General features: G+C 44.7%; 1 protein-coding gene across 5 annotated transcripts in view; it reads left to right on the top strand.

The window, feature by feature from the left end:
* The window catches only part of DPP6 (dipeptidyl peptidase like 6), a gene marked incomplete at both ends in the record, with an annotated part of 573,668 nt that extends 558,397 nt beyond the window's left edge, over positions 1–15,271 (top strand). For all 5 annotated transcript variants that reach the window (XM_084280504.1, XM_084280506.1, XM_084280503.1 and 2 more), the window contains 9 exons: positions 3,593–3,691; positions 5,911–5,980; positions 7,972–8,166; positions 8,884–8,938; positions 9,832–9,937; positions 10,783–10,841; positions 13,266–13,338; positions 13,438–13,511; positions 15,125–15,271. In XM_084280504.1, the coding sequence (XP_084136630.1) occupies positions 3,593–3,691; positions 5,911–5,980; positions 7,972–8,166; positions 8,884–8,938; positions 9,832–9,937; positions 10,783–10,841; positions 13,266–13,338; positions 13,438–13,511; positions 15,125–15,271 (878 nt within the window). The remainder of the gene's footprint in view (positions 1–3,592; positions 3,692–5,910; positions 5,981–7,971; positions 8,167–8,883; positions 8,939–9,831; positions 9,938–10,782; positions 10,842–13,265; positions 13,339–13,437; positions 13,512–15,124) is intronic.
* Positions 15,272–15,984: the final 713 nt, after the last annotated feature.

Below are 15,984 nucleotides of genomic sequence, written 5' to 3'. Positions count from 1 at the left end.
ACAACTTTTGAAATGCCAGCGAGTCACATCTGCACCAGTGGGAAGATGGAATTATTCCAAATACAGGTTGTTCCCTCAGAATCTTTGGTACTGGCTGTAGCCATTGCCAAACTGGTTGGGACTCCTCGTAGAACCACAAGGCTCCAGGGGTTCCTTCTTCATGCCCGTGGCATTACAAATTGTCAAGAGGGATCCAGTTCTTACCCTTAACTCAACATGGCAGGGAGCCTCAGACAGACAGCCCCTCTGTACCCCTTCTTTGCAGGGGTTCTAAACCATCGTGCCCCTTTCTCTCTTTCATGGGTCTCAGGAGACTACATAGCAGTGTGAGGAACTGAGAGTCGTAAGAAACCAAGGTTTATCTGTTCCCATCCTTTTGATGAGAGACCCTTTTCTTTCATTTTAATGTAGTGTTCAGCCCAGCCTGAACCTGCAGTAAAGGGCTTCAGGCATTGCTGTAGTACAAATAATAAGCAACAGCTTTATTCTAGCTGCTCCGTATGTGGCCAGTACCCGATTCTCAGGTGTTGGGTTTGCTTAGCTGGATTTATGGCTTCTCACTGCTGCGGGGTCTGCAAAGGAGCAGAGCAAACAAGCTCCCAAGCTGAAAGTGTTCTGTGAAGCACTGAGCTCCTTAATTTCCCATGGAAGGTGGTACGTGTAGAAGGAAAGGCTCCTGTGGCACCAGGACACGTAAGAAAAAAGCTTAGGATCTACCTTGCTTTATACAGGTTCTGTGTGTGTGCCTTTTTATTCCCCATTCTCAGTTTCCCTTGGCAGCAGGCATTTCAAGCTCTCACACCACTTAGAAAAGTTTTGCTTGCAATCAGGATGTGTAGAGTGCAACCCCAAATTCTGATTGATTTTTTTAAAATCAAATTTAAAATCAGATTTGTAGCATATTGTATTCTCTGCCAGTAACCCAGAAATACTCACTATTGTTCCATCTACTGCCAAGTGTCTAATACTGTTAACGAAATGTTTTGTACATTTAACTCTAATTTATCCTCCCATCCTTTACAATCAAGTTGCCCCAATTAAAATGTTCCTTTGCAGAGAAAGACGTGCGTACAATTTTGCAGCATCCTGAAACGAGTTAGGTGAAAGCAATATACTGCTGCATGACTGTCCTGTAAGGGCAACAGTAGAGAGCTGTACTGCCAAAGTGAAGGAAGATAATGACTCTGAACCATGACTTAGACCCTTTGCCATCTCCTTGCTTACAGGGTGAGAATGAGATAAATATTTATTTTCATCGTGCCTCAGTTTCCCCGCTGGTATATAATATATGGAAACTACTTCTAAATAAATATGCAGAAGTCGGCACTTACACCTATTCTGGTCTACAAAAATACAATAATTGTAGGGGGGGTTTTAATACTGAAGGAAAAAATGCAAGCTCCTCACTTTTCCACCTTTCTGCACCAGTGACCACTCCTGTGTCAGTCTGTGTGAAGGGTGTATCAGCTCTTCCTCTTCCCTGCAGAGACCTGGGCTTAGCAGTGCCCTCGCTGAGCATAACTCCAGGCGATGCCCACACGGCTGCCACAGGGCTGGGAGAATTCCTTAGCTCTGACCTACAGCTCCGAAGCGTTTTTCTTTTTGTCCCACTTGAACACAGTACTTTAATTTGACCCTAGAAACAGAGATGGCTGACTGACTATAAAAGCATGTAGAGCACAGCTCTCCGGTGAACTGCATTGCAGCCTCCTGGGCAGTCTGATAAAATACTTTCAGGTGAATTAAATGAGAGATGCTACAAAACAGAAACAGCAAATGAAGGGCTTGAGAAAGTAACATAAACCACACTGAGACTAGTTTTATTTTGACAGGTATATATGTGCAGCATTTCTTTCATAGAGAACTGGATCTAGTCATGCACAGAACGCATCCCCTGCTGAACTTCATCATTTTCTGCATATGGTTATTATTTCCCCTGGTTCCTTTTTTTCTCCCCTTCATTCTTTTGCTTTTGATGAAAGGGCAATTGACAGTTGCATGTTACCAAATTTCCTTATTTAATATGAGCCCATTACTCTATAAAGGGAGTTTGCCTCTGTATTCTGCAATAATCAGATAATAGTGAGTTGCACTGAATATTATAGTGTGCTTACATTTAATTAAGCAATGACCATTTGTACTCTGCAGACTCAAGCTCCCTGTGGTCCTAAAGCAGAAAAGAAAGTCCTTTAGGAGATATGCCAATCTTTTGTGTTTCCTCCACAGTCTTCCTAGCTTTCCGTGAATGCAATTATATGAACAAATAAAATGGCTCGACTAAATTCCCCTACGTGGCAAGCCCCTTTCTGCTGATAAAGCTACTTGTGTGTGCCATAATTAAATGGGAATCTTAATATTTAACTAAACGTAATAGGCCGTTGCTTTGCACTTCCATGGGGGGTGGTTTTGAGGTTTCAAGAGAGGTAAGCCAAGCTTTTCAGAAGCAGGGTGAATAGTCATTGAACCAATATGCTATTGCTGAAAGATCTCCAAAATGTATTAACTGGGAAGGACATGGTTTTGTGCTGTGCCTGCTGTTCAGCAGAGATGGGCAATGGGAGCGTGATGATCGGGTACCGTAAGTATTATCTGAGGAGCTGGGGTCACGCTTCTGTTTATCAGTGAGTCTCAAAAGGGGTATTGCAGCCAATGAAACACATGATTTGGTGCAAAACCTCAAATGCTCCTTGGCACAGATCACGCCCTGGATGCTTCGGGTTCAAACCCAGGCTGATGCCATGGGGATGAGCACTGCGACAGGCTCCCCACACCTAGATTCACTGCCACCACAGTGGGATCACCCTGACCCTTGAATCCCTCCCCCCTGGGGCTCGGGTGCCTTGCCATCACCAGGAGACATTGCCCACCGCCTAGCACACACAACCTGAAATGTCTCCTAAAGATGAACCCCTTCCTTACCGGGTGGGGAGGACTTGCTGTTTGTGACGTTGGAGGTGGTCACTTTGTCTAAAAGAGGCTCAGCGGTTAGAGGAGGTGGTCTGGATGTGGGTAGAAAGGTTAAATCCCAGGAAGGAGGAAGGAATCCTCTATTACAGTCCCAGAGAGCCCTTGGATAAAAGACACAAGCGAAATGAACAATTCTGGAAACACTCTGAAAGCCAAGACTGCTCCAAAACCTGACATAGCACATTTATATGATCTTGTTGCACTCTCCTCTCCCCATGGCTTTCCTTCTCGGGGATTTCTTTAGTGTAGCAGTCCAGAAGCCCTCCACAGATTCCCCCTATTTCCCCATTCGTTATGTGTAACTTGGGCACAGACTTGAGGACTTCTTCATTTGACACCCAGCTTTGCGTGCCAGATAGACACTGGGATTCATAGTACTGTCTCAGCACAGAAGGTCGCCTTCCCATTTGCTGTAAATCAGCTGAATGTCTGATTTCAGGAATACAGAGTCCTGCCAACGCAGAACCTGGGGGAGGTTTCAGAGACCTAACTGGATTAGATGCCTGTGAGAACTGGAAGGAAATTCTTTCATAAGAAAACAAATATTAAGGCAGATGTAAAATGTTATAATGCTTTTTCACAAGCGATGCCAAAAGTTTTTGCCATCTTGTCCTTCTCCTTGCAGAAATTTTTGAGCTGGAGGTAAATGAAAACGTGCAGCTGGCTGTAAATGACAGGCAAATGCCTAAGGTAGAATACATGGAAATCAAGATAGACGATTACAGTAAGTAGCACCTTTCCTCTCTCTTATTTCTCTTTTCCCTCTTCACTGCTACTGCTGTGAAATGATACAGTCATCTTGGCTAGACTGGCAGGAGGAAAAATTACTCTGGCTCTCAATAAACTCACACAGTTTGCAAAGCACTCTCTTAGGATGCGCTGCGTGAGGAGGTTATTACAGAGACAGGATTTGATGACAGTGCAGCTGAAGAAAGGCAAAATGATAGCATTGGGGTTTTTTTTCCTGCTAAAATTTTCCATGTAGAGAAAAACCCACTCAGGGATGTGACACGGTGCGGTGCCCCCATTGTTCAGGGCAGTTACCCTGCCTGGACCGGTGTATTATTTGAGATGGGTTTGAAGTGGGTTTGTATGTGCTTTCTGGCTGTAGTTGTGGCCTCCTTTCAAAGCTGTATCATTTGATAGGGTTGGGAAAAAAAACCCCAGCCTTATGAGAGAAGCCAAAAGAGATTTCACCTGGAGTAAAGGCAGCAGAAACATGGAGCAGTTTATACTCCTTGTGTAATCATTCCCCACATCTCCATATGCCAAAGAGGACAGAGACAGGGAAGACCCTCGTGGCAAACAGCCGAACTGTAAGGATTTTCTGCCTTTTTCTGTAGCTGTACCTGAAACCACCCGAAAAGCCTCCCCTCTGGCTGGAGGCAGATATCTCACCTCTCTGTGGAAAAGCCATGTGCTCAGAGCTGCACAATGGCTCGGGGAAAAATCCTAGTTTGTGTGTGTGGTGGCAACTTAAAAGAAAAACAATGAACAACCCAAAACACAAAGGACCTGGGTTAGACTCGTAATATTTCCTGTGCCAGAAAGGAGCGTCTCTCTTTGCTTGGATAGAGTGAAATGAGAGTGAAGTGGGTGGCAGATTGCTCATTGCAGCCACCACACGATGTTAGAGAAGTGGAAGCAAAGGCTGAGGGGCAGTTGCCATCTGAAAAGGATAGTAACAGCCCTGAAACATTCAGCTTGTGCACAGGCATTAGGAACATAAACCAGTGCATAAAATAACAAGAGCAGGCCTGCATTTCCAGGTGTTATGTGCAGGAAAAGATGGGGATGGAGCCTGTCATGAAGATCGCTTCTATCTCCACTGTGAGCCAATTTGTAGGGGCAACAGCAGTTTACTGGGAGTAACTCCATTTGATGCTAAATTTCTTAACTGCTGGTGTCACTGCAACGTGATTCTGGTCTTTTAACCTAAAACATATATCTCTGTGTGTAATAAACACAAGCTGGCTACAACCATGTGGCTGCTCTTCTGTGCCCTGTCTGTATTTTCAAGGCTTTGGGTTTAACAGCCTTGGGAACACTGCATGTAGTGCTTAGTTACATTTAAAGTCAAGCGATGGCCTTTTTGGCTGTCCCTGGGCCATTGATCCAATTTGCAGCTATTAGCATTCAGATGGAATAACTAATTAGGCTGAGTGTCAGACAATGATTGCAAAGCAAACCACTTAAACCGCACGGTTAATCTGTGTATTAATCTACTGAAAACGCTCCTAATACCGATTTAATTGCTGGGCCTTTGCTAATCTGGATTGTAGTTAACGTTGTAAAAATAAATGTGCTGTCGTTAATGTGGAAAGCATTTGTATGGCAGCATCCTTGGCTGTCGAAGCAGTAGCAAGAGTTAAATGAAGCTTTGGAGCACGTCCCTCACTCGCATTGGTTCGGTACCAGTTTAACGATGTGGGCTTCAGCACGGTTACCTCCTGTTTTGCTGCAAAATTAGGCCCTCTGGAAGTTAGGATTAAAATACACGTTTCTCTGCCTTCACACCATCGTAGCAAAATAATCCTATTGTCTCCCCCAGCCACCATACTTAATTGGGTTTTAAATTGTCATTTTCATTGCCAATTTTCCCCCTCCTTGGCTGCCCCAGAATATTGATTTCTGGCCGCGTCACTCATCCAGCTGACACAAAGGAAAATTATAGCTATTGCCAGATGTTAATTGAATGCTGTAAAAGTGATGCATGACTGAACAGCTCGCTCGGTACTCCCGATTTACATTTCTTGTCACCTCGGCTATCATAATACAGGGCTTTTCTCTGACAACATCTGTGTTCCTAAGGTGTTATTTACCAGCGCATCTGATGAAATGCCATTTTGTTCCTGATCACAAGCGGCCAAAAAGCCAGAAAAAAAAATCTATGAGAGTCCCACGCTGAAGACATGCTAATATTTGTTGGGTTTTTTTGCCTAGAATTGCCGATGCAGATCTTAAAGCCAGCAACCTTCTCGGACACCGCGCACTACCCCTTGCTTCTGGTTGTGTAAGTTCTCGTTCATCCTTTCTTTCTGTTCACATTTTTAGGGCAGCGTGGAAACTTAAGCCATGATCAGAGCCTTTTAAGATAGGTTCTATACAATGAATGCCAGACTGCTTTAGCACCTAAGTCCAGCACCTTGGTCCCTACCCCCTGTCCCACCTCAGGGTTGGGAAAGGCTAGACATAGGTCCCTTCTGTCCCATGTCTGAGCCAAGGGTTTCAGCTTGAAGGAGGGTGCCCTAGTGAAATCCTGCAGAGTAAACTGAAGGATTTTGTAAGGCTGTTCCATGAACACTAGCAATTCAGTAATTTGGGGCAGCAGAAACAGGATGGAGAGGAAGAAAAGATGTTTGTCGACTTACTGTCCTGGTGCTTAGGGTACTCACTCTGTGCTTAACAAGTAGCTTGAGAGCAGGATGCAGTCAGCTGTACTAGGACTTCAATTTTAGACACCTCGTGCAGCAGTAGTCCTTCCTGTGTAAATGCCAGTGTTCCCTGAGTGAAGGGAGAGCTAGAAAGCTCTGAAGACCTCCACTACGTTAGCATTTATATTAGGTAGGTAGGTAGGGTATCCTCCTGAGAGGCCTGGCAGATGGGTATTCCTTTATGCAACATTTAGTGACAATAATACACATTGCTGAGTTTTATTCCTGGAGATTTGGAAAGAAACTGGGGGAGGAAAGTCCCTGACCTTGGAAGAACCTGCTTGGCCCTTGACATGTCCCACTACATCACTCACTCCCTACCAGGAGACACCCCAGGAGAGAAACCTCAAGGAGGAGCGGTGAATGCCTGATAAATGCCTGAGCACCATCCTGCACATCCCTCCATGAAGGACAAAACCACCGCAATAAGCATGTCGTTACATCACAGAATTACTGCAGAGAAAATGTACTTCATTATACAAGTGCTTGAGGAAGATTGGTACTCATCAAGCTAACAGCACTTGATTAGGCTGCCTCCGAAGCTGGATGTGCCTGGGTCTCGCCTGAGTAGATGCAGATGACTGAAGCTGCACACACATTAGATTCCTGTAGTGAGTCGCCTGATGTCTCCGAGAACCCCCCAAAAGACATGAAGTAAATGGAAGTGCCAGTGGCTCAACAGCTATCCCAGTCCTAAAATATTACGACTCCTCACCATCATCTCCTCATTTTTCCTGAGCTGGCTGGCTGAAGATGTTTCTTGAGACAGTTCCCCTGTGCAGGATTGGGCCCTAAGCAGATGGGTGAAGGGGGAATCCTGCCCACCTCTTCCCCAAACCACCATTTTGGGCCAACCTGGATATTTTTAATCACTTTAAAACTGTTCTTGCGTTAAGCAGTGGTGGCAGAAGTGACTGACAGCTCCATCTACAGCCATTCTGGAGAAGCCCAGGGGGAGGGAAGGTCTCGGCGGGTGAATGGGGGCAGTAAATGAAACCCAAATGCTGGACAGTAAAGGAAAGGGGATTGATGTCTGCAGGCTTCATCTGACATTTTGGCACACATTTTAGGAATGCCAGCACTCCCCAAAGCCAGGCTCCTCACAGAAGCCCCTCCACCAGAAAAATCTTTGTAGAAAATAGGTGTGGACTAGAGCAGGCATAAATGGGGGAAAATTAGCTGTCCTCTGCATCACTGGCCTGGCCTACTCACAGGAGAAATCCTGCCCAGTTAGGGGTGTGCTTACTAGGCTAGTTCAAAACTCAGCTTAGCATGGCCACAGCTGCAAGGAGGGAGGTAGAAGCCTGCCACCTCCACCCCAGCCTGAAAACCCATCCCAGAAAACCAGCTTTCCTCACATCATCATTTCATGGACTGGTCTCCCCTTCTTGATATCTACCCCAGCCTTATGATACAGAATTACAGAATCACAGAATTGTAGGGGTTGGAAGGGACCTCCAAAGACAGGGGCTGCTGATCGCCATTGCCACGGCCAGTTCAGTGCCCCAGGGAGAGTGTCTGGCCCATGCTTGGTGCCATTGCCTTTGCTTGATGCCTATTTCTGTTTCAGAGATGGGACGCCTGGCAACCAAATCGTAACAGAGAGGTTCGAGGTGACATGGGAAAGCGTCATGGTCAGCTCTCACAATGCCATCGTGCTGAAGTTCGACGGCCGCGGGAGTGGCTTCCAAGGCACTAAGCTCTTGCATGAGGTTAAGAGGAGGCTGGGCGTTTTGGAAGAGAAGGATCAGTTGGAAGCTGTCCGGTGAATGACACTGTTATTGAAGAAATTAATTCATTAATGATAACGAACTCAAGACTGTCGTTAGTCCTGGTTGCTTTAATGGTGTGTAGGGTGGAACAAGGAGTTGGGAGGGAAGGACAACTTGGTCATACAGCTGCAACCAAGGGATGGCATGTGAGAGAGAGCCCATGCCAGCCAGTGCAGAGGGAGAAAAACCAGCCTTTAACAGAACTAAATTAGAGCACACTTATCTCTGTCACGTGTTCAAAGCGTGTTTATTTTTAGCTCTGTACAGTCATACAGCTACAAACAAGTAAGCTGGAATATCAGCTCCTACATTAATTTTCTGCTGTCCTGGTAGGTGGAGAAAAAATCCATCTTTAAGCCCTTAAACTTTTTAAAATAGATCAAAAAAAACCAGTACAGACCCCTAAATGCCACGTCCTGCCATACTGTTAGATTTGTTCTGTGCACAGTCACACTAAAAACACTATCACTGTGGTGCAGTAGTACCAGCTTTATGATGGCTTTTGGAGGTGGTGCAGGTTATTCGCTGCCATTGCTTGGTCAAACCCAACACAGAGGTTTGCAAGATTAAATCCAACAAAGGCTCATGTGAAAGCAGCGTGAATTTGTCTACATCATTTTTTCTGTAGCCACCCCAAATTCGAGCTGATGTTTGCTATATCTAAGGGGAAAATATTTTTAACCCTTTGCTTCTCCCCTCTCATGTTCTAGGACGATGCTGAAGGAGCATTACATCGATAAAATGCGAGTCGGTGTGTTTGGGAAGGTAACGTTCTCCCGTTGTTCCTCCGTGCTGTTCTGGTTGGCTGATGTGGCTAAGCAGCTCAGCTAAATCCTGATTTATTGAGTATGTCAGTGGTGACTTTTTTATTATTATTTATTTTCAAGATAGGCTGCTTCTTGCTTCAGAGGTGTTAAAGATGAAAGCTTTCATTTTATCCATGTATTTGTCAATTTATGTATTTTTTAAATGAACTTCTGAGTGCAGGAAGTGACTAGATGTCAGAAAAAAACACTGTTGGATAATTAATTTATTTTTCCACCCCTGCAAACTTCCATTTCATTTTTATCTTGTACCTTAAGGCCTATGGGAATGCAGGTAGATCGAGCTCGTGCCCTACAAATGTACAACAATATTGATTTCTGAGGCTGATCCGCACCACAGTGTGTGCCCAGCTGGGAAACGGCAATTGCCAAGTACACATGGTTTGAAATGAGAACAGGACTGAGAGTGGAAATGGTTTATTGTGGGAGATGCAGGTTCGGAGTGGGCGAAGAAAGCCCTACACACAGCAGCATCTCTGCAGGGAACTGTTAACAGGCTGGCAGCAGGCATGGAAATTGTGGTGTCTGTTTTAAGTAACGAAAGGCTGGGGTGGTATTTTGGAGGGGTAATGTGTCTGCTGAGACCCATGTAATGTGTGAGGAAAATAGGCATAGTCTTGGCCACAAAACCCTTCTGCCTTCAGGAGAGAGCAAGTGTAAAGCTCATCTTCAGCTGCACCCGCTGAAGCCAGGGAGCTGCCCCTCAGTTTGTGGAGTTTGGCTCTGTGATGGCTGGGAGGTTGCTTTGAGGCCTCAGCTGCCCTGTTACCATACCCGAAAGCAGCAGCACCTTATGGCAGAACCACTGACATCCCTGCCCCATTTGTTTTCCAGGATTACGGCGGCTACCTGAGCACTTACATGCTTCCAGCCGGCGAAGAGAACCAGGTGTTCGCCTGCGGAGCTGCTCTTTCCCCACTGACAGACTTCAAGCTATATGGTAAACCCCATCCCAGAGCCCACAGGCCCTTTTGCTGACCACAGATGGGGTTCCTGCTATACCCTTTCCCCATTGTCTTCTCTCTCTTCCCCAAGATCTTGCCTGGGTTTTTTTTTTGTCTTCTTATAAACACTTTCCCCTCGTCTCAGGAGCAATTTTGTGGGCACCAGTGGGACCCACCATGGTGGTCAGAGTAATAAACCAACTTTCATTACTCATTCCTTTTAAATAAAGGAGAATCGGCTCTAAACCTCTTGAGCCTCTGACACCATCCTGCACCACTGCCTGAAACAAGCTTCTTTTGTGCCTGAGCCATCCACCCCAGGGAGCTGTGCTCCAGCCTGCCCACCACATCCTCTCTCTGAGGGCAACACTCCACTGCACATGGTGGTGCTTTCTCTCAGGGTTACCAGTTGCATTTGCACTTGGTGCCAGTGAGAACCAGGGGACTATCATGCAAGTTGGTGGTGCTAAGCCAGCCTTTGGGTCCCGTAGAGTTGTCCCTGAGGCCAACAGGAGCTTGCAGTGGGCTGATGGAAATGGCCCAGTGTGAAAGGAGGAAGTGACACAACATGATAGTGCTCTTCTCCTTGTATATCTTGGTTGCATGAAGGGTAAAAAACTAGAAAAACAAAGGATCTTCTCTGACTTATTTAGAAACCATAAGTACGTGGCGATAATGAAAGTATAATAGGTATCAGTGCATTTTCAAACACTTTTAGAAATACATCCAAACCAAGGCAATGTTAGAAAAGGTCTTTTTTAGCATTTGAAATATTTGACTCAGAAGCATCAAGTTACTCACCTAGAACTGAAAGATGTTTTCTTTTTTTTTTCTTTTCAAGCTTCAGCCTTTTCTGAAAGATACCTGGGCTTGCATGGGATTGATAACAGAGCATACGAGGTAACTGCATGGACACTGTGTCTCCATGATAAAATGTCAACAGGGTTTTAAGTCTGCCTTGGTGTATTCTGTTTTGGGGAAGGAAGAAGGATATGCCAGACGGACTCACTAGTAAAACTCTCTATATTTGAAAGGCAGCAAAGCGTCCTTCAGTCTGCTTACTGCTTTTGTTGTCCTAATATTAATGATGGATATGCTTTTCATAGATTAGCCCTTGTGCCTGTGTCTCTGAATTGGGTAAATACTATTATTCCAGGTTTACAGATTGAAAGAGTTGAGGCTGAGTGACTCTGATGTGCCCAAGTGGACACGATGTCACAACCTCCTTTAAAGTTCACCCCAACACTTGTGCCTTTGATTGTCTCTGAGGTATAATCTTTGACCCAAAGTCATGTGAAGCTCAGCTTCTCTTGGCTTTTTCAATGACAGCACATATTTGACATTTCAGGGAGGCAGAAGTCTGTCCCAGAGTTGAGCAGGACACAGAAAAGGAGACGTGGCACCAGCTAACAAAGATGCTGTTAGCTGGTGAGGGGATCAGTTGGTTCACGAAGGAAAAAAACCTAATAAAGAATAATCACACAAACAGAATTTGTTACACAGAAAACATCATTGAGCCTACTAAGCCTTGTCTTCAGCTAGTAGACATGAAGGCAGCAAAGGTTTGAAACCCTTTTCTTGCAGAGAAGGCAGGTAGCACCCTGCAGTGGAAGCCTTTCCTGGCTGTCTAAACACTGAGTTCGTGGTCTCTTGGATTTTTCACTCATGATCTCTAAATTGTTGCAAACTCCTTTTGTCCTTTTAGAAGTTTGAAGGAGGGTCAGCAGAGGTGAAAGCAGGAAAAAACATTTCAGGAATGAGAGCTGTGCTTTGCCACAGGCTCTCTGGGTGCTGGAAAGCTGGCCTAAGCAGAGAGCGGTGTGTTCGATTGACTTGGGATTAACTGCGAGGAGCAGCACCTGAGCTCTCTGCAGACATGGCACTGTGCTGGGCACAGACCCCAGCTGATGCACGGCTCTTACACGTCAGATGAATCATGAATTGCTTAGGGAGAAGAAATGTTCCTAACTCATGGACCAAGATTTCATGTAGACTCCAAAACGCTGCATTGTCATGTGGTGGGCTGCACCTGAGGGAGCAGAAAGGATGGAGCCATACAGGGAGAGAACAGCGTGCTAGATGTGTGCACACACCTTCACAGGACTTAGGCATTGCAGCCAGCAGTTTGAGGATGAGAGGAGTCATTCATTAAGTCTAGCAATAGAACAGACATCAGAAAGCACCCATGTAAAATCTGCAAATGCTTTCTTAGTGCATACAGAGAGTGGAGCTGCAAGAAAGCCAGGACAGGCCTGCACCCACCAAAATTTCCAAAATCTTGCCCTAGCACCAAGGAAATATACAGGTCCACTTGCAGTGTTCAGAATTACTTTACCTTTTAAATGAGGAGATGGAGATGTGCCTAATTTGTAATGTATGTCAGTGACCATATCTTAATAAAACATGCCAATGTTTTTAGCCAGCTAATTTGACCTCCATAGCCAGGCAGGAGAGGTCCTGTTGCTGTTGGAGATGCACTTGTCTAGCTTCTGTGGAAACCACATAGGACAGTGGAACAAAGAAAAAGTAAAAGATAAAGTAAAAGGTAGGATTGATACAAGGATGTTGGAACTTATGTCAGTGAGAAGAGCTAGAGCACGTGCACTTAAACAGTGATGGAAACGTGAATCTGAGACAGCTGTTCTTCCCTGCCCCCTTTAAAGCAGTAACGCCTGTGATTTGAGATGTACATTCTTTTTGCTGCTCCAAGACATTTTTTGAGTCCTTTGGAGTCTCCTTGAGACTTTTATTCTTTTGAACAATACAGCAAAAAGCAGAGAAGCCTTTCATCTCTCTTACCCAGTACCATTTTCAGTCACTCAGATTCGTATTTCCCCTGTGCATCTGAAAGATAGTTGGGGGCAAAGGCATTCTCTGCAGTGGACACTTGAATTTAGTATCAGATCAATGAGCTGTCAAAGCTCATTGAGGTTGGCTTTCAAACCATACCAAAGCCACTCCAGCTCTCTGAAGAGTTCTTAGGCGTAGGCACCTGGGCACACTTTTCATCAGTGTTTTGAATTTGCTGGAAATACACTTTGACGTTTTCCATGTGTTCTGCAGCTCAGGCTTTTGGTGAACATGATCAGAACAGGTGAGAGTCTGTGACCTCTTCTTGCTGCTGATACTGAGCCTGGAAGGACAGGGTGGGGGTCTATTTTACCTCCAGACTGATTCAAGCAGCCAAAAGAATATGCCGTGCTGGTGTCTGCTTGTTATCCTTGTGATGAAGGATCAAGTGGAATTAAGTGTTTCTATTTTCTCCATATAAATTACTAATTTCTAGCAAGATTTTTAATCTTACTGCAACCTTTACCTTCACAGATCACCAAATTAGCACACAGAGTCTCATTACTGAAGGAACAGACATTTTTGATCATTCATGCTACTGCTGATGGTAAGTTAGCCCATCATTTGAGCTCATTATATCTTGGGGATGGCTTTGATTTTTCTTAATTAAATTTGCCTTTTTAATGATTCTAATCTTTTTTTACAGAAAAAATCCATTTTCAGCATACTGCGGACCTTATCACACACCTAATTAGGGCAAAGGCTAATTACAGCTTGCAGGTACAGTATGTGTTCCCTTTTTTTTTCATGTTTGAACAGTTATTTCCCAGTTTTAACTCAAACTGCTGTTGTGAAGGCGGCTTTGAAAAGCCACTTGCAAATGCAGCCTGGCAGTCGAAATAGCAGCATCATATAGTGTGTTCCTATGCACTCCTGTGTTTATTTGATTTGTGATTTGGTTTGGAGAGTGGTAGAGAACAGGTATTAGATTTTCCTAGGGAGCCTACTTTGGCAGCAGGGTTGGACTCGATGATTTCTGGAGGTCCCTTCCAATCTCTAAAATCATGTGAATCTGTGTAAATCTGTAAATTATGGTTAATTAAGATTCAAGAGACATATAAGTAAGGAATCGATGCCTCTTGGTTTTCTTTGGGAGCAACAGGCCAAATTCACATTGAATTACAGGGAAATGGGAATCTAAATTAAATCAGAAAAATTGTGAGAAACGTCACTTAGATCTGACATTTGTATGTGAATGACATACTGTGGTTAAGAAAACCCCTCTTTCCATCAAATCACATCTCTGCTTTGCTGAAAAAACACTAAAGCTTCCAAAATTAACCTATGCACCAGCCATGGAGATGGTCCCTACCCTCTACTACAACCTAAGCCACAGCCAGGAGAGTGTAGCTATTCCAGGCTCAATCCACATCAGGAAATACACTACAGCTCACAGATGCCGTGCCCAAGTCCTGCTAATGCTTGATTTACTGAATACCAGCTCCCTCTGGCTGCACTTGTGCAGAGCTTCATGTGGTGGGTACGCTCACTCCTTGCTCCAAAGGCAGAGAGGATGGAGCAGAGACCTGGCTGCTAAGCACTCAGCCCGGCAGTGGATTTGGTCAGTGCTGCTATGGCTGTGGTGCCCCTGTACACTTCCCAACACAAGAGTACACCGGAGCCTGAAGGCATCAAAGGGATTGATGCCAGTGAAAGGTTAGTTGAGGGGTAAGCGGAGGGCTGTGGGATCTACAGCTTGATTTGAGGTACACAGAGCAGCAGTGATATGCCCCAGCCCTGCCTGAAGCATCCAGCTGCAGCAACTGTTTTTTCCCCCCTGGTCTAGACAGTCCATTACAGCCTGCTTGCAGCCCTTCAACATGTGCAGACGTTACCTGTACCATTTACATGGAGTGTTGGGTTGAAACTATTTCATTTCTAGCTTCCTACTTTTTTTTCTATTTAATTAGTTCTCTAGAAAGCCTTATTTCTGTTTTTTCTTTAATGACATTTTTTCTTTAAAGCCCTTGCTTCAGTCAGTAAAGCCTAACACCATCTCTCTCCACAGGCTTGCACTGGGGGGGTTTGAGTTTTCAGAAGGAGCAAGTGCTGTTGTTTTAAAGGGTGGTCTGGTTCTGCTTAGTCTGAACTCGTTCAGAATGGAATGAAATGGAAGACTCTTCCCCCAAAAAATTGCTTTTAAAGGAAGATGCAAATCTGTGCTCAGAGTGCTGTGGTGCCTGATTTACCCTGGACCTGATATGCATCCATGGGAAGGTGTGCAGGGCCAAGGAGGAGCAAAAGGTTTGCGGGCCAGCTTGACTTGCAGATACAGGTGGTCAGTGCTGAGATTTTAAGCTCCTAACAGTGTATGTTCCCTTCTGTCTTTGCAGATTTACCCTGATGAAAGCCATTACTTTAGCAGTGCAGCATTGGAGCAGCATTTGTACAACTCCATCGTCAACTTCTTTGTAGCGTGTTTCCAAGTTCAGGACAAACTCCCAATAGCCCCACTGAAAGAGGAGGAGGATGATGATTAACCCTACTTGTCCGTGCTAAGCACAAGGCAGATCTCTCTAACAATATGCAACTGGATCATTTTCCTGAAGAAAGAGATGTTACGTTGTTAGCATGTATTTAAAGAAAACTGAAAGCAGCTCATCTGCTTTACTTGGCAGCAACTCCTTCCTAAATGGAAGAACATTAAGCATGGTGAACTCAGCAGAAACTGCTGTCTGAAATTTATCCATTACAACCAACATCTTCTTTTCCTTTCTCATCTTTTTCTCCCCCCTTTGTTTTTTCCTTTCCTTTTTTTTTTTTTTTTGTTTGCCACAAAGTGACTTCTAGCTTGAAAGTGGCAAGACCTTAAACTTGAAAGAACACCCCAAGAAACCGCCTTGAGGACTGGAAGATTTAATGTCTCTTTGCATTCAAGCAATCAAGCAGTAGCAGTGAAATCCGTCATCCACATTAAGGTTACTATACTTAGCATCACACACTCGTGTCAGAGAATTCTAACCTAATACACGGAAAAGATTATAGCACAATTGTTTTAAAGGATACTGATTCGCACATACTTGCCTGCTCTGCCCCACTTTCAGAAGGCTTCTCATTGCTACAGGACACACAAATTCAGTTGTATGAACTATAGTTACACCGATCTCTACCTGCCTGTAATTGTTTCTTAATTTTGTGTAGCTTTTGCTTCTGTTTCCACAGGCTCTCGTGCTTACCTTGCTAGTTTCTCAGC

Source organism: Gallinula chloropus, assembly GCF_964237585.1.
Source record: "Gallinula chloropus genome assembly, chromosome: 2".
Taxonomy (NCBI): Eukaryota; Metazoa; Chordata; class Aves; order Gruiformes; family Rallidae; genus Gallinula; species Gallinula chloropus.
Note: the sequence above shows the minus strand (reverse complement) of the source record. Positions and strands in the feature narration are given on the sequence as shown.